The sequence below is a fragment of the Lethenteron reissneri genome, chromosome 62 (assembly GCF_015708825.2).
Source record: "Lethenteron reissneri isolate LAM-NWPU_2019-01 chromosome 62, ASM1570882v1, whole genome shotgun sequence".
Classification (NCBI taxonomy): Eukaryota; Metazoa; Chordata; class Hyperoartia; order Petromyzontiformes; family Petromyzontidae; genus Lethenteron; species Lethenteron reissneri.
The window spans coordinates 5,652,898-5,671,948 of record NC_083840.1 but is presented as its reverse complement, the minus strand read 5'-3'; the positions used below and the strand labels follow the sequence as shown (position 1 = coordinate 5,671,948).

General features: G+C 55.1%; 1 protein-coding gene across 1 annotated transcript in view; it reads right to left on the bottom strand.

Annotated features, from left to right (window-relative positions):
* Positions 1–6,032: 6,032 nt before the first annotated feature.
* Positions 6,033–19,051, bottom strand: part of LOC133358472 (E3 ubiquitin-protein ligase CBL-B-like) — a 49,747-nt gene continuing 36,728 nt past the window's right edge. The window contains exons 11-16 of the mRNA XM_061576784.1: positions 15,750–16,304; positions 14,442–14,515; positions 11,366–11,506; positions 9,832–9,929; positions 8,365–8,493; positions 6,033–7,627 (exon numbers count right to left, since the gene is read on the bottom strand). Of these exons, the coding sequence (XP_061432768.1) occupies positions 7,125–7,627; positions 8,365–8,493; positions 9,832–9,929; positions 11,366–11,506; positions 14,442–14,515; positions 15,750–16,304 (1,500 nt within the window). The 3' untranslated portion in view covers positions 6,033–7,124. The remainder of the gene's footprint in view (positions 7,628–8,364; positions 8,494–9,831; positions 9,930–11,365; positions 11,507–14,441; positions 14,516–15,749; positions 16,305–19,051) is intronic.

The following is a 19,051-nucleotide window of genomic DNA, read 5'->3' as shown; positions in this document are numbered from 1 at the left end:
CCAGTCACCAGCGACTCGCATAGAGACCCACGGACTCGCACGTAGAATTATCGACTCGCATGGAGACCCACAGACTTGTATAGAGACCCACAGACTCGCATAGAGACCCACAGACTCACAGAGGGCGCCACGACTCGCACGGAGTTAGACTCGCATAGAGACCCACAGACTCGCATAGAGACCCACAGACCTGCACATAGAATCATCGACTCGCATGGAGACCCACAGACTCGTATAGAGATCCGCAGACTCGCATAGAGACCCACAGACTCGCATAGAGACCCACAGACCTGCACATAGAATTATCGACTCGCATGGAGACCCACAGACTTGTATAGAGACCCGCAGACTCGCATAGAGACCCACAGACTCACAGAGGGCGCCACGACTCGCACGGAGTTAGACTCGCATGGAGACCCACAGACTCGCACATAGAACCATCGATTCGCATAGCAACCCACGAGCTCGCAGAGAGACCCACAGACCCGCGGAGACACAAAGACTCGCTCGCACAGGGCACCACAGACTCGCACGAAGTTACAGACTTGTGTTGGGCAGCCTGGATGGAGCAGTCTAACGAAGTGCAGTGTAGTGCAACGTTACATATCCATCCCGACCAGTTAACCGCCCTTCCCACCCCCACCCAGTGCAAGTGCTTGTGCGTGATGGATGGGTGGGTCCACGTTCTCTGGACGCTCACAAATCCGGCCGTTTCACACGCGCGGCCACGTTACCGCGTTCCTCACACCACGTGTCACATTCGCTCTCGCTCGCTCGCTCTCCTGAAGGTACGGGTGAGGTCTGTCCTCCACGCTTAAAGCAGCGCCCCCCCCGTACCCTATCCTGTACTGTGTGTACATTGAACTTCTTTCGCACCGTACGTAGCCAACCGCGCTAATCGGAGGTGCGGGCGGGAAGGGGGAAGGACAACAAACGCACACACACAAGCAGCAGTTTGTGCTATCGTCTTCTTGTCGTACGAGCAACAATGAGCAATTTCACATTCAGATGGGTCAGGCCACAGATAACCACGTGACAGGAGCAGCAGCGGAGTAGTGTATCAGTCATCATCGCCGTAAAGTCTCCTTCTTCCGTATTTGTGGATCGGGGGGCATTGCGTCGTTACATGTTGTGTGCGGTCTGTTTTGGCCGTAATAATATTTTTTTCTTTTTTGGGTTAGATCGCGTAAGTATGAATGTCTCGTTAAACCCGCCGCCGCCGCCACCACCACTCGACACTGCCAATCAGTAATGGGTTTGTCACGTAAACAAAACGTGCCGAATAGTTCACTAGTTCAACACCAACCGGTCTGCGTGTTGGGCGAGTAAAACCCACGACACACACATTTACAATTCGTGTACCGCGACGTTTCGCCGGTAATTACAAACGACAACAACCACCACCAGCATCATCAGGCGACAGCCACAGTTGGTCTACTTGAGATGACCGCAGTCGCACGCTCACTGGAGAAAGTTTGATTTTAAGAAGTCACGCGCTACGAAAGGAGGGCCTCTTGCCCGACACGTCGCCAATTTCGCTTTCTCCTTTGAGAGGCCGCGAGCGAGCCGTCGTTAAATTCGACGGTGGACGTGTTGCGTTGGAGGCAGAGGTCGCAACCGGGTACCCGATACCCGTACCCTACCCGATACCTGGCTACCCGTACCCGGCTGGGTATGGGTAGCCGTTTGCGACCCTGGTGCGGCCGGGTACGGGTAAGGAATAAAAACCCGTTTGCGACCTCTGGTTGGAGGAGAGAAAGAAAAAATGAAAGAGCTGTGTAGCCTCATCGGGCTCATCGCCTCTTACTGCCACAAGAGTTTGTTGCCGTTGGGAAAACGCCAGGTGGAAGCGAAGACCCAAGACCCCCCCACCTCACCTCCCCCCCGCCAACAGTGATGGGGCATTCGAGTCGAGGCCGCTACGGACAGCGAGCGAGAGGTGGTCCCGCGGTTTGGCAAATAAAAATGATTCAAACGTATGATGCGGCATTCCATCCGAGGATCCCCCCAATGCGCCAATGCATGAAAAGCAGGAAACAAAAACCAAACTAAAGAGGGTAGCCCACCTCGGCGAGACGGCTATTCAAAACAGACTTGAATCTATCTACCGACTCCGATTGCAACGACGTCAAGCGGCACGGCGTTCCAATATCTCGAAAGCCGGTCGGGCTCGCCGAAGAGGAAGTTCAACGCGCATTCGCGAGCTCCCCTCTTCCCCACCGCCCATTCCCTTCCTCCTCCCTCTCCTCCTTCCCTACAGCTCCCTTTCGCTACCCCTCCATCGCTGGCTATCGCTCAGCAGAGGTCGCAAACGGGTTTTGATTCCTTACCCGTACCCGGCCGCACCAGGGTCGCAAATGGGTACCTGTACCCGGCCAGGTACGGGTACCCGTTAACTACCCGTACCCGAAATGAGTGACAAACGGTTACTCACCAGTGACTCACGGCCTACCCGTACCCGGCCGCACACGGCTACCTGTACCCGGCCGGGTACGGGTAACCGGGTATCGGGTAGGGTACGGGTATCGGGTATCCGGTTGCGACCTCGGTCGCTCAGTCCTCAAGACCACGTAGCGCCTAACCCCCCCCCTCGCCACCGCCATTGAAAATCGTTCTATTACTCCGTGTCGTCGTTCTTTTGTTGTTGTTACTGAGCCAAGTGGCCTTGAGTGAATGCGCTTTGTATATACGTGTAAATATAAAATAAGATATAATCGTCACACCAACCGGGTGGGTATGGGGGGGTAGGGGGGGCCGGTGCCTTTCGCCGTTACACTGAGACCTTTGCAACATCCGCTGTTTGTCGAAGGAGGGGAGGGGGGGGGCGCTTGCGTTGCCGCGCATTGCTCGGCGGCTAAAGGTCCGACGTTTCGGTCCACGTTGCTTCGGGAGCTCCGATCATCCGAACGCGCGCGAACGCCCTCGTCGTAGGAGGAAAGAGAAGGAGGGGGGAGTCGTATGTCACGATCGCACAAAAACAAAAAAACGCAGTACGAATTCGTGAACGGGTTTGGACGTTTTGCGTACAGGCCGCTTTGTATTACACGTACAGCAAAGACAAAAGATCCGCAAACCCCTCCGAGGATAGCCTTTGACCGGACTGTTGGGGGACAAGTGCTGTTAGTAGCGAGCAGCGAGCACCTACGAAGGCCGGCACTGTGACACACGAGACGGGGTTTGGGTGGTGGCCAGCACCGCCGCGCCCGGCCGTCTTTGTCTTCCCAGCGCTGATGTATAAGACTTCACGCGGCAAAGGGCTCTTTTGGAGACCGGAGTTGATGACCTAGTTCCCCCACCAGGACCGGTTCAGATGTCGGTGGTGGCCGTGAGCGGGAATCGAACTCGGGTCGCCACTCCGCTCCCTACATTTACACACACACAAGACAAAGATCCCCCCCCCTGGTATAGCCTCAACAGACTGTTGGGGCAAGTGCTGTTAGCGAGCACCTACGAAGGCCGGCACGGTGGCACACGAAGGGTGCGGGTGGGTGGCCAGCACCACGCCCGGCCGCCTTTCTCTCCCTGGTGGCGATGTTTGGACACGTCACCCCGCTTCTCGGTGGCAGCCCCAACAGTCTGGAACGCCATCACCCCTCTGCACATTCGCAGCATCACCTCAATTGTCTCCTTCAAGAGACACTTCAAAACTCACCTCTATAACCTCTACAACCTCTACAACCACGTGCTTTCGAGCGACTCTGAGTTGCGGCCGTTACGTCCGCAAATTTGCGCCCGTTATAAATTGCATTATTATTATTATTTGAGGCCGAGTCGACCTAGAGGAGGGGCCCATCAGGCCACTGGTCCAGACAATCGTCACCGGTGTTGGCCGTGAGAGGGAACCGAACCCGGATCGCCGGGTTCAGAGCGCAGCGCCCGAACCGTCACCACTGCTCCCACAGACAAGATAGCGCAGACAGAGAGGTCACCCACGTGTTCTGCAAGTTGATAAAACGCGGCCAGCACCGAGGACGTCTACATATTTGCACAGGGTGGGATATTTGCACAGCGTTGGTGTACGGTGATTTTTTCTGCAATATTTTGCAGTCTTTTCTTGGATTTTCTGTTTGCACATAGTCACTTTAAGATGTTTTCTTGTTCATGTTTTAGTTTTTTGTTTGTTGCGGTTGCACCCGATTCAAGAGCCGAATGGCTCACATGGCTATACCTAATACATGAACTTTGAACTTTGAACGTAACGCATCGGCATCCCCCGTCGCGATGGCTCTGATCGGATAGGCGGAGGCGGATTCGATTACTCGGCGTTTGGTGAGTAGTCCCCTATCGCCCGAATGGCTGGTGGGCGCCCGCCGATTGCTTTGTGTGATTTGCTTAAAAATTAAAAAAAAAGTTATAAAAAAAAAACTACTAAAAAGGATGGGGAATTATTACGTCAGCAGCTCGGGTAAATGGGGGGGGGGATGGTGGATGGGGGGGGGCAGTTAGCAGCAGCTCATGAACACAGATTACGATTAGCAAGCCCCCCACAGTCGTAGGGGAAACGAAGGGTGGAGGGGCCGGGGAGAGATGGAGTCAAACCGGTAGGATTCTGGATCGCGATTCGGAGCGCGCTGGCCACTAACAACACAACCACCACCACCACTGTGCCAACATCCCCGCCCCCCCCCCAAAAAACACAATATAATACGATAATCAGATTGTTACTTTTTCTTTTTTTAAACGGCAGAACACAGGATTACATTGGCGTTAATTTACTTACTCCGGAGTAATCAATAAATGTGAGAAATATTATTATCTTCCTCGGGTCACCCTCCCAATCGCCGGCGTGTCTTTGCATTCACACGCACATCGGCAACATGTACACACGCGCTCGCTCACCCACGCTCACCCACGTTCACCCACGCTCACCCACGCTCACCCACGCTCACCCACGTTCACCCACGTTCACCCACGCTAACCCACTCACCCACGCTCACCACGCTACCCACGCTCACCCACGCTCACCCACGCTCACCCACGTTCACCCACGTTCACCCACGCTAACCACTCACCCACGCTCACCCACGCTACCCACGCTCACCCACGCTCACCCACGTTCACCCACGCTCACCCACGCTACCCACGCTCACCCACGCTCACCCACGCTCACCCACGTTCACCCACGCTCACCCACGCTAACCCACGCTCACCCACGCTCACCCACGCTCACCCACGCTAACCCACTCTCACCCACGCTAACCCACGCTACCCACGCTCACCCACGCTCACCCACGCTACCCACTCTCACCCACGCTAACCCACGCTCACCCACGCTACCCGCGCTCACCCACGCTCACCCACTCTCACCCACGCTAACCCACGCTAACCCACGCTACCCCCGCTCACCCACGCTCACCCACTCTCACCCACGCTAACCCACGCTACCCCACGCTAACCACTCTCACCCACGCTAACCCACTCTCACCCACGCTCACCCACGCTAACCCACGCTAGCCCCCACCCACGCTCACCCACTCTACCCACGCTCACCCACGCTCACCCACGCTAACCCACTCTCACCCACGCTCACCCACGCTACCCACGCTCACCCACGCTCACCCACGTTCACCCACGCTCACCCACGCTAACCCACGCTACCCACTCTCACCCACGCTCACCCACGCTACCCACGCTCACCCACGTTCACCCACGCTCACCCACTCTCACCCACGCTACCCACGCTCACCCACGTTCACCCACGCTCACCCACTCTCACCCACGCTACCCACACTCACCCACGCTACCCACTCTCACCCACTCTCACCCACGCTACCCACGCTCACCCAGCTAACCCACGCTACCCACTCTCACCCACTCTCACCCACGCTCACCCACGTTCACCCACGCTCACCCGCTCACCCACGTTCACCCACTCTCACCCACCTAACCCACGCTCACCCACTACCCACGCTCACCCACGCTCACCCACTCTCACCCACGCTCACCCACGCTCACCCACGCTCACCCACGCTAACCCACGCTCACCCACGCTCACCCACGCTACCCACGCTCACCCACTCTCACCCACGCTCACCCACGCTCACCCACTCTCACCCACTCTAACCCACGCTCACCCACGCTACCCACGCTCACTCATGCTACCCACGCTCACCCACTCTCACCCACGCTCACCCACGCTAACCCACGCTAACCCACGCGCCCCGCCCAACAACTATGGCGGCGGCGGCACTGTCAACCTAGCGGAGTGGGGGTGGTGGGGGTTTAGGGGGGGGCAGCGGTGGGAGTTTCGAAATGCCCAAGGCGTCGCGCGGGGCAGGGCACCGTGACAGCAAACGTACAACAACAACAAATAAAACAACAACGCAAAATCACGTTCCTTCTTCTCCCGGATGAGCTCTCCCCGACTCCGCGCATCTTTACGCGCGCCGCCACCATGTCCGACGTTTCGCCGCCAAGCACCGTGCCGGCGGTGGGGTGGGACCTTCTTCGGTGACACCGTTCTTCCAAGCACGGTGTTTGTGTTTCCTCCTCCTCCTCTCTCCTTCCGCACCACCGAGATCGTGTTAGGGTGGGGGGAGAGCCGCGCGGTGCAACGACGGCGCCGCCTACACCGGAGGGTGGAGGGGAAGGAACGTTCCGTGCCGAGCGCTCGCCGCGCTCAAGGCTCCCGTCACGAACGCCGTCACGAACGGGCGTAGAAATCGTCGCCGTCGTCGCCAACTCAACATCGATGCCGCGCCTCCCAAGAAGAAGCGGTGTACGTCCAGAGACGCCCCCCCCCCCTTTCTTCGGCAGTCTTAGCCAAAGGGGTACCTACCCATTACCTCCCCCCCCCCCCCCCCGGGGTGGCCCCCACCCCCCAACCTCTAGCGACGTCGCTTTGTGGTGGTTCTGTTGTTGTTGTTGTTGCCGACCAACAAAGTAATTTTGCGAGCAGTCGATTAAACCACGCCGCGGTCGAGCGACGTCGCCGGATCTCTTTTTTTAAAACGTCTTCGCTGCGGGGCGTCCGCCGCGGTCGAGTTTGTGGTTAGTACACCCGCGGTGTTAACCAGTGGGGGGGGGGCGGCGAGCGGGGGGCGCGTGGGGGAGCAGGGGGGGGGGGGGCGGCAACCGCTGGGGCCTGAAACCGCCGAAGCCAAACGCGCCGGGGCACTCGGGGGTCAAGACCGCGGCACGAACTCTCGCAGGATGCTCTTCGCCATCACCACGTCGTTGTGGGCGATGCCCAGAGCCCGCCGGACATCCTCGAAGGAGTAGCCCTCTCCCATCAGCTTCGCGATCTCTCCGTCCATCTTCGCCTGCTGGTCTCGGCCCGGCGGTAGCGGCTCCCAACCCGCCAGGCCTGCCTCTCGACTGGCCGAGAGCGCGTGTCGATTGGCCGAGCCAGTTCCGGCGAGGCCTGCTTCCCGGCTAGCGAGGCCCCCCGAGTCCCGGTTAGGAAGGCCCATTTCTCGACAGGATCCCGTAAGGCTGGCCTCCCGACTCGTGACGGCTGCTTCTCGGACAGGTAGGCACGAGTCCCGGCTAGTTAGGCCCGAGTCCCAAGTAGGTAGGCCCGAGTCCCGGCTAGAGGCCGATGAGGCCTCGAGGGACGGGGTGAGGTTCGAGTCAACCGCCAGGCGAGGTAGAGGCTTCGGAGGCCTGGCTGGGGCCTGGTGGGCATCTGAAGGAGAGAAGGGGAAAAAACGGGGGTTTAAAACGAAATCAAATGTGACCTGTGACATAACAAGAATGAACCCCGGGGTCCGGGTGTCTCTTTCTCGAGGGTTTCATGATGACAATGGCAAAGCCAATGAGTAAGCTAATGCTGAGACCCGATCTTCCCGAGTCTCAGGGTCAGAGTCCTGGTGAAGACTTAGGGAGACCGGGTCTCAGAATCAGAGTCCTGATTGGGATTCTGGGAGACCGGGTCTCAGGGTCAGAGTTTGGATTGAGACTCGGGAAGACCGGGTCTCAGGGTCAGAGTCCTGAGTGAGACTCAGGGAGACCGTGTATAGTAGTGTATAGTAGTGTATAGTGTAGTGTATAGTAGTATATTGTATAGTGTAGTGTATAGTGTAGTATACTAGTACAGCACTAGTGTATAGTGTAGTGTATAGTGTAGTGTATAGTAGTATATTGTATAGTGTAGTGTATAGTGTAGTATACTAGTACAGCACTAGTGTATAGTGTAGTGTATAGCGTAGTGTATAGTAGTGTATAGTGTAGTGTATAGTGTAGTGTATAGTGTAGTATATTGTATAGTGTAGTATACTAGTACAGTACACCGGTCGCGTGTTGGAGAGCCAAGCCACAACTACAGCCGGCTTCGTCAGGCGACAGCCACATATTTGTGGAGAAGTCCACCGGTGTTTCGTTCCTTAAACATTCACTGGGTGCGAACGAGGCTGTCACCCTTGCCTGGGAGGCTGGCGGGGGGGTCAGTGTCGGCCGTGCCGGGTCCCACGGTGGGGGTCCAGGTGCCCTCGGGAAGGTCCCGGTGGCTCAACACGGCGGGGACGGGCGACGGGAGGAGGTCGTAAGGGCTCTCTGTACGTACACACACACACACAGGCACAAAAGACGAAGATTCCCCCGCGTAGCCTTAAGGGGAGCCATGGTGGCTAGGAGATGTTAACGGCATCGTCTGCTATGCAGGAGGTCGTGGGTTCTATCCAGACCCTGACGATGCCTGTTGTATATTTGGAGTTTGCGGTGTCTCTCTCTGATCATCATCACGATGGCTCGGAGATGTTAACGACATCGTCTGGTATGCATGAGGTCGTGGGTTCTATCCAGACCCTGACGCCTGCTGCTGTATATTTGGAGTTTGCGGTGTCTCTCTCTCATCATCATGGTGGCTAGGAGATGTTAACTACCTCGCCTGGTCTTCAGGAGGTCCTGGGTTCGATCCCGACCCTGACGATGCCTGTTGTATATTTGGAGTTTGCGGTGTCTCTCTCTCTCTCTCATCATCATCACGGTGGCTAGGAGATGTCAACGACATCGCCTGGTATGCAGGAGGTCGTGGGTTCTATCCAGACCCTGACGATGCCTGCTGTATATTTGGAGTTTGCGGTGTCTCTCTCTCTCTCTCATCATCATCACGGTGGCTAGGAGATGTCAACGACATCGCCTGGTATGCAGGAGGTCGTGGGTTCTATCCAGACCCTGACGATGCCTGCTGTATATTTGGAGTTTGCGGTGTCTCTCTCTCTCTCATCATCATCATGGTGGCTAGGAGATGTTAACTACCTCGCCTGGTATACAGGAGGTCGTGGGTTCTATCCAGACCCTGACGCCTGCTGCTGCATATTTAGAGTTTGCGTGTCTCTCTCTATCTCCCCTTGGTCACGTGGATTTTTCTCCAGGTCCTCCGGTTTTTCCCTCTGCATGTAGAATCAACATCTGGCTGCTATAAAGTTCCACGTGATGATGATAAGTCCACTTCGTTGAGCTACGATTTGTGATTGCCAGGTCGCTTCTGAAACAGAGCTACATAGCTCAGTGGGGCCTCAACTGGTAAAATAAAAAAAACGTTTAGTTTAATTGTTTAACAAACTGTTGGGGCAAGTGCTGTTAGCGAGCAGCACCTATGAAGGCCGGAACGGCACATGATGGGATTGGTGGCCAGCACCACGCCCGGCCGTCTTTGTCTCCCTAGTGGCGATGTTTAAAAACTGCATCAAGTACTCATTTGAGGATGAGTCGACCTAGGGGAGGCTCAGGACCGGTTCAGAGAATCGTTGCTGGTGTTTGTGGCCGTGAGCGGGAATGGAACTCGGGTTGCCGGGTTTGTAGCACAGCGCGCTAACCGCTGCACCACCGCTCCTCGTACAAATATACATACACACACTCGCACACGCACTCCCCCCACACCGATCTCACCCTCTTGCGTGTGAGCCTGTGGCTGTTGCGTTGCGTCTGCAGCGCCACCTCCTGTCCGTTTGCAGACTGTGCTGTAGGTCTGGTTCGCAAAATCGGCCCTGTGTGGGAGGCAAAAGCAGAAAAAACACGCGGCGACGTCACGGCGACATCTCAGGATTGCAGGAGGCTTGATTGAATCATCAGCGCGAAGAGACCGGGTCTCAGACTCAGAGTCCTGAGTGAGACTCAGGGAGACCGGGTCTCAGAATCAGAGTCCTGATTGAGACTCAGGGAGACCGGGTCTCAGGGTCAGAGTCCTGATTGAGACTCAGGGAGACCGGGTCTCAGAATCATAGTACTGATTGGGACTCAGGGAGACCGGGTCTCAGGGTCAGAGTCCCGATTGAGACTCAGGAAGACCGGGTCTCAGGGTCAGAGTTTGGATTGAGACTCGGGGAGACCGGGTCTCAGGGTCAGAGTCCTGATTAAGACTCAGGGAGACCTGGTCTCAGGGTTAGAGTCCTGATTGGGACTCGGGGAGACCGGGTCTCAGGGTCAGAATTTGGATTGAGACTCGGGAAGACCGGGTCTCGGGGTCAAAGTCTTTCAAAACAAGATTAGGATTTCACAGTTTCTTTTACTTTATTTGCCCAGTGGAAAGGTGAGCGACAGCCGATAGGAAGCGCCCCCACGCGTGTCGCATTTCCAACGCGCCAACTTGTCAAGGCGAAGGCAAGCGGTTGCCTTTTTTGTTGTTGTGACCCAAGTCAAACGTAGATAATGGGCCAGGGTCTACCAGAGGTCGCAAACGGGTTTTGATTCCTTACCCGTACCCGTACCCGGCCGCACCAGGGTCGCAAGCGGGTACCCGTACCCGTACCCTACCCGATACCCGGCTACCCGTACCCGGCCGGATACGGGTAGGGTACCCGATTGCGACCTCTGGGATGAAGCCATGTTGCAGGCGCGGGTGGGTTGATTCTAGGAACTTGAATTGTGAGAAGAGACAAGACGTTGGGAAATGAGTGACAAACGGTTACTCACCAGTGACTCACGGCCTTCTCACTCATTGGTTGGGGTGAGTCACGTGCGGCTAGCCGTACCCGGCCGCACCAGGGTCGCAAACGGGTACCCGTACCCGGCCGGGTACGAGTAGCCGGGTATCGGGTACGGTACGGGTATCGGGTAACCCGCTTGCGACCTCTGGGGTCTACCCACTGCTCCGTGTAACCCCTTGACCCCGCGCCATCATCACCGCACCCCTCCTCCCTCCGCCAGCGTAGGAAAAAAACAGAGAACCGGACGAAAGCGCCTCCCGCAGACCTCCGTCCCACCGACACTGTGGAATCGTCCCCACGACCTCCTGTATACCAGGCGAGGTAGCTAACATCTCGCCACCATGGGATCAAACCGACGACCTCCTGTAGACCAGGAGAGGTAGCTAACATCTCGCGACTGTGGGATCGACCCCACGACCTCCTGTATACCAGGCGAGGCAGCTAACATCTCGCCACCGCTTGCGAGTGGGCGCGTGGGGTTCTGTGTGGGCAAGCACCTGGGGCAGGAGGCGCCCCACACAGCAGCAGCAGCAGCAGCGGCAGCAGCAGCGGCGGCGGCGGAGGAGGAGGAGGTCGGCACCGACGGCGGCTCCACCACCTCTGCTCCTTCGGGCATCTCCCGCTCATCCGGGCACACGCTGAGCCAGAGGGAACACACACACACACGCTGAGTCAAGGGGAACACACACACTGAGCCAAGGGGAACACACACACACGCTGAGCAAAGGGTGACACACACACATGCTGAGCCAGAGGGAACACACACACACGCTGAGCCAGAGGGAACACACACACACACGCGCTGAGCCAAGGGGTAACACACACACACACACTGAGTCAAGGGGAACACACACACACACACACTGAGCCAAGGGGAACACACACACACACGCTGAGCCAGAGGGAACACACACACACACGCTGAGCCAAGGGGAACACACACACACACACGCTGAGTCAAGGGGTAACACACACACTGAGCCAAGGGGAACACACACACGCTGAGTCAAGGGGTAACACACACATGCTGAGCCAGAGGGAACACACACACACACGCTGAGTCAAGGGGTAACACACACACACTGAGCCAAGGGGAACACACACACACGCTGAGTCAAGGGGTAACACACACACGCTGAGCCAGAGGGAACACACACACACACGCTGAGTCAAGGGGTAACACACACACACACACTGAGTCAAGGGGAACACACACACACACACACACTGAGCCAAGGGGAACACACACACACACGCTGAGCCAGAGGGAACACACACACACACGCTGAGCCAAGGGGAACACACACACACACACACGCTGAGTCAAGGGGTAACACACACACTGAGCCAAGGGGAACACACACACGCTGAGTCAAGGGGTAACACACACATGCTGAGCCAGAGGGAACACACACACACACGCTGAGTCAAGGGGTAACACACACACACTGAGCCAAGGGGAACACACACACACGCTGAGTCAAGGGGTAACACACACACGCTGAGCCAGAGGGAACACACACACACACGCTGAGTCAAGGGGTAACACACACACACACACTGAGCCAAGGGGAACACACACACACACTGAGGCAAGGGTGACGCGCACACACACACACGCTGAGCGAAGGGGAACACACACACACACGCTGAGCCAAGGGGGACACACACACACACGCTGAGCTAAGGGTGACACACACACACGCTGAGCAGTGGGAACACACACACACACTGAGCCAAGGGTGACACACACGCGATGTAGCAAGGGGTAACACACACACACGCTAAGCCAGAGGGAACACACACACACGCTGAGCAAAGGGTGACTCACACACACGCTGAGCCAGAGGGAACACACACACACGCTGAGCCAGAGGGAACACACACACACACGCGCTGAGCCAAGGGGTAACACACACACACACTGAGTCAAGGGGAACACACATACACACACACTGAGCCAAGGGGAACACACACACACGCTGAGCCAGAGGGAACACACACACACGCTGAGCCAAGGGGAACACACACACACACACGCTGAGTCAAGGGGTAACACACACACACTGAGCCAAGGGGAACACACACACACACGCTGAGTCAAGGGGTAACACACACACACACACTGAGGCAAGGGTGACGCGCACACACACACGCTGAGCGAAGGGGAACACACACACACACGCTGAGCCAAGGGGGACACACACACACACGCTGAGCTAAGGGTGACACACACACACGCTGAGCAGTGGGAACACACACACACACTGAGCCAAGGGTGACACACACGCGATGTAGCAAGGGGTAACACACACACACGCTAAGCCAGAGGGAACACACACACACGCTGAGGCAAGGGTGACACACACACACACGTTGAGCCAAGGAGAACACACACACACACACTGAGCCAAGGGGGGGGTAACACACACACGCGTGCGGGTCAGAGACAGAGATCCCCCGCGTAGCCTTAATGGAGCGTGGGGGGGTGGATGTGGGGGGGGGGTGGATGTGGGGGGGGGTCGAGATGGGGGGGGTGGAGGTGGGGGGGGTGGAGGTGGGGGGGTGGAGGATGTGGGGGGGGGGGTAAGTGCTGTTGAGTAATTTGCCTCGCGTGGAATTTGATGGCGAGGCCGATAGGAAGCAAAGTCCGCTCACCGGTTAACCATGATGCAAAATAGACGCCAACACCCCCCCCCCCCCCCCCCGCATGGCGTGCCTGCATAGCCTGCATAGCCTGCATACCTGTACGGTTTGCCCCGTATTCTTGTGCAGGGAAATTGGGTTATCAGGTCCATACGGCGTACGGCCGTTTCGATACGGGCAAAAAAGAATAACAATAAAAAATCGTCTAGGTTTTTTCGGTAAAGTCATGTAGGTAAAAAATTTAATTAAAATTAATGAAAGTAATAAATTTAGCTGCGACGGTCCCACCTGATGACGGAGACTTGTGTTGCCTCCGAAACGTCGTGATTTATTATTTTATTTTATTTCTTTTATTAATTTGAATTTAATTTTTTTACCTACGTGACTTTACCGAAAAAACCTAAGAGTATGAATCCTTGCAGTCACGAAAGCTTCAAATCTAGAAAGAAAAAATCGTCTATTTGTTTGTGTTTCTCTAACTTGTGATGGGACTTTGAGATTCATCAGGGGCACGGGGTGACCAATAAAATTTGAATTGGTCTGTAATAAGGTCGGGCACTATTGGTACCTCATTTGCCAGTAAAACAGTATAATTGTTTTTTTTACCCTTTTATCTGGCAACAAAATTTTTTTTTCATATTTTTTACTGGCAAATGAGGTACCAATGGTGTAAATGCTTACCCCGAGCTCTCATACTCTGATGGTGCATTGTCTTTGAGTGTGCTCGCCCTTCAGCGAGCACCTATTAAGGCCGGCACGGCACACAAACATTGAGGGGGTGGCGTGCCCAACACCACGTCCGGCCGCCTTTGTCTCCCCAATGCTAACAGCACTTGACCCAACGTCCTTCTGTGTGGGCTACGCAGGGAGGACCCTTTGGCAGTGCACAGGCACACGCGTGGTTGCGGTGCACTGGGGGAGACTCACATCAACACCGTGGGCTGTGCTGGGGGTGCCGTGGGCAGCTCGTAGTCATTGAAGCTTTGAGGGCACAGCTTCCCCTGCGCACGCAACACACGGAACACACACACACGCAACACACAACACATGCAACACACGCAACACACGCAACACACAAGCAATACACACACGCACAACACACACACACACGCCCAACACACACACACAACACACACACACAATACACACCACACACACACACGCCCAACACACACAATACACGCACACACACAATACACACCACACACACAACACACAAAACATCTCAGTGCTCATAAAGAAAAAATATTTGAAAATCACGCAATTGGGATCGCACGCAGCAGCAGCAATCATCGCCCCCCCCGGACTTCAAAAGCCTGGCAGGACCCTCTTGAAAAAAGTCTCGAGACTCGGCGAGGCCTTACTGGGTAAGACAAGCGTCGCATGAATCGGCTGATGACGCCTTAATACCGACGAATGTTTCCCAGAGCTTGGACGATTGTTCGTGCCATCTCGATCGTGTGGCTGCCTTCCGCTAGCCCGCGGGTCCTCCTCCCCCTCCTCCCCCTCCTTCTCCTCCCTCCCCCGCCTCCTCCCTCCCTCCCTCCCTCCCCCTCCCTCCCTTCCTCCCCCTCCTCCTCCCTCCCTCCCCCTCCTCCTCCCTCCCTCCCTCCTCCCAGCGTCTCTGAGTCGCCCTCCCTCCCCCTCTCTACGTGAGCAATGAGCGGGCACCGTGCGGCGGCGGCGGCACAAATCGAAATAATTATCGTTATTATTACTAGATAGATAGATCGTTTATTGTCATTGTCACCAGTACAACGAAATTTAAAATGCTCACCAGTCAGGGCATCATTCATAAATTTAAATTAAATAAAACAATAAAAATTTAATTAAATGAAAGATAATCAATTTATACTATATATAAAAAACAGCCCAAGTATACCCACATACCCACTAACGTAATTGCATGCATGTTGTACTTATGCTGATCTTCTTTCGCACCGCCGTACTTAGCCAACCGCGCTAATTGGAGATGCGCTGGGGGGGGGGGGGGGGGCGGGCAAGTGAACAAACTAACACACAACAAGCAGATCTTGGCGATTTAAAAGTGCACCGTAGCTCCCAGTGGCTTCCCAACATCGTAAGGAAGAAGAAGCGCGTTCCAGACGGCCGCAAGGAGCAGCGGTGACCACCGCCTTTGTTCGGACGGCAAGCCGGCATCGGCGTCGCGAGGATGACCGGAGCTCGCCATCCCAACACGAAAGGTAGAGGCGGGAAAGGCCTCGCAAAACTCACCTGAGCCGGCTGCTGCTGCTGCTGCTGCTGCACGCCCGCCGCGGTACCAGCCGCGGTGCACGCAGCCGCCGCGGCGGTGCCACCCACGCGGCCGCAGGGCGAGGCCCTTCCGGCCGAGTCCGCGCCGGCCGGCTCCGACCCCGCCCCGCTCGCCGGCGGGGTCGGAGGGACGGGCCGGGACGGGGGTGGCGGCGGCGGCGGATGGACGGGAGGCAGCTCGTGGAACTCGTGGTGGAACATCTGGGCGGTCGGGAAGGAGCCGGGGGCGACTTCGAAGTGGTAGGAGCGCCGCTGGTGCGACGAGGACGACGACGAGGAGGAGGAGGACGACGAGGAGGACGTGGCGGACGACGTCGGGCAGAGGGAGGCGGGGAAGGAGCAGGAAGAGGGCATCGGGGGCGGTGCGCCGTGGTGGTGGTGGTGGTGGTGATGGTGATGGGGGGGTGCGGTAGTTGCCGTTGCCGCTGAGCAGCCACCCGGCTGGTGGTGGCGGGGGGCACGGGGGGTCACGGCCGGAGGGAAGGCATCGGGTTTGCGAGCGGCGTTCGGGGAGCCCTGATGGGGAGGAGAGGGAGGAGATAGAGATGCGTCAACACGTCATCAATTTAACACGTAGTAATAGTAGTAGGGCTTTCGCGGTCAATATTATCCATGAGGGTTTATTGGGTGAGGTCGCGTGAATATAAACGTGTCGTTAAAGCCGTCACCGCCCGACACAGCCAATTAATTATGAGGGGTTTGTCCCGTAAACAGAAAGTGCCAATTCGTAAATTCACAGCATTTACAATCCGAGTAGTCAAATTGTGAATGTTGTGGATTTGCTCTCCAACACACCGGTGTGCTGTACCAGTAACGAATTGCCATGCTCTGTTTACGTGACAAACCTTATTAAGTTCAAGTTCATGTATTAGGTGTAGCCCTGTAAGCCATTCGGCCCTTGAATCGGGTGCAACCGCAACAAACAAAAAACAAAAACATGAACAAAAAAACATCTTAAAGTGAATATGTGACCGAGTGCAAACAGAAAATCCGAGAAAAGACAGCAAAATATTGCAGAAAAAACACCGTACACCAACGCTGTGTGCAAAAATCCCAGTGGGATGCAAGTCAAACAACAACAACAAGACAACTTAGATTAAGGCCATCAGTCTTACTCCGTACTACAACAAACAAACATGGCTAAACCAATACACTTTTCGAAATCACCAATATAAAGCCATGAAAGCAATGAAACAGTGATCATAGGAACTGTGACGTAATTTTCACAATAAATTACATGAACAACATGTACTACCAAAACCCTGCAGCCATAGCTGGCTGCATGAGTCACTCCACAACAGCAGGAGCATCAGTCGGAGTATTCACATTTTTCAATGCACCTTTAAGACCAGCGCACGAAATCAAAACACAGATCATACTTTGCAGCGATCATCCGGACACTGGCAGCTGTGTCGGGTGGTGGCGGGTTTAACGACGACACTTTTATATTTCGATTTAAAGCTTTCGTGACTGCAGGTATTCATCTTCTTGGTTCTTTCGGTAAAGTCACTTAGAAGGGAAATAATAAAATAATAAAAATAAAACATAATAAAATAATTCTCACGACGTTTCGGCTGCAACGCAAGCAGCCGTCCTCAGGTGAAGAACAGGTCTGTCGATAAGACAGCGTCTGAATGAAATTTCTTCACCTGAGGACGGCTGCTTGCGTTGTAGCCGAAACGTCGTGAGGATTATTTTATGTTTTATTTTTATTATTTTATTATTTCCATCCTACTTGACTTTACCGAAAGAACCAAGAAGATGACACTTTAATATTTACGCGATCTAACCCAAAAAAAAACCTCGATTATGGACAAGATTTCATCATACCCCATTCGTTCACACGTCTCCATTGAAATGAATGGCGACTCTGAGAGAGCCCAGGAATTATGAATGGAATCCCCAACTCGCTTCCATCGCAATACCGAGCAGTAACTACTGCACCTCCGCTCAAATGAATGGGAATTCTTGAGTGGCGATTCCAATGATTGCCGCTAGAGGGCGAACCGATCGTTAATAGCCCAGGGGTTGACCACATGCATTGCACAGAGGACTCCCTCTGCTTACGAACGAGGCCTGTTCGTAAGTCGATTCGTTCGTAAGTCCAACTTTACTCCTGTCGATTCCAAACGCGTTGTACGGCGTGTACACTAAACACGGGGAGTAGCTTTAAAAGTTGTATAATCTCCTGTAGATGCAGATGCCACTGGTTCTTCACGTTCTGCAGACGTAGACGCCACTGGTTCTTCACTTTCTGCAGATGTAGATGCCACTGGTTCTTCAAGTTCTGTAGACGTAGACGCCACTGGTTCTTCACTTTCTGCAGATGTAGATGTCACTGGTTCTTCACGTTCTGTAGACGTAGATGCCACTGGTTCTTCACGTTCTGCAGATGTAGATTCCACTGGATCTTCACGTTCTGCCGACGTAGATGCCACTGGATCTTCACGTTCTGCAGATGTAGATGCCGCTGGATCTTCACGTTCTGCAGACGTAGATGTCACTGGTTCTTCACGTTCTGTAGATGCCACTGGATCTTCACGTTCTGCAGACGTAGATGTCACTGGTTCTTCACGTTCTGTAGATGCCACTGGTTCTCCACGTTCTGCAGACGTAGATGCCACCACCGCCATCTATTGCGCGGAAGTTGAACTTACGACTCTCGGTCCGAACAGACAACTGGACATACGGAACAGGTTTGTTCGTGAGTAGAAGAGTCCCTGTATGCAGAATCGGAGCTACACAGCGGGAAGTACAACAAACTAAAAAAGCAGCAGGAAAAAAAATGACTGTCAATCTAGATGATGATTTCAAAGTGGCATCATAGCTCCCAGCGAAGAGCACGTTCCAGACGGCCGCAAAAGCGCTGTTAGATGGACAGCCAGAAGCCGCTGGCCATCGTGACGCTTGTTGATTCGGGACCCACCGTCTCTCGTATTCACCAAAGTTGGAATCGAGGCTCTTGAAAGACCGAGTTGTTTTTACTTTACGGGATTCGGAGAAAGAAAAAAAATGTCCCTTCCTGTTATTTTTGGTTGCCGGAAATCGCCCGCACGGGAATCAAACACGAAACTATTTTCTTCTTTAGCCATTGGAGGCAACGGGAGGAGCCAGAGGAAAGCCATGCGGAGTAGGGGGGGGGGAGAGAACGAACAAACACACAAACACGCTTTCACGCACAATGTTTTTTCCGCACCTCCGTTGAGCTCGGTCGGCTACGTACGGTGCGAAAGAAGTTCAACGGACAGACACGCAGACAGGAT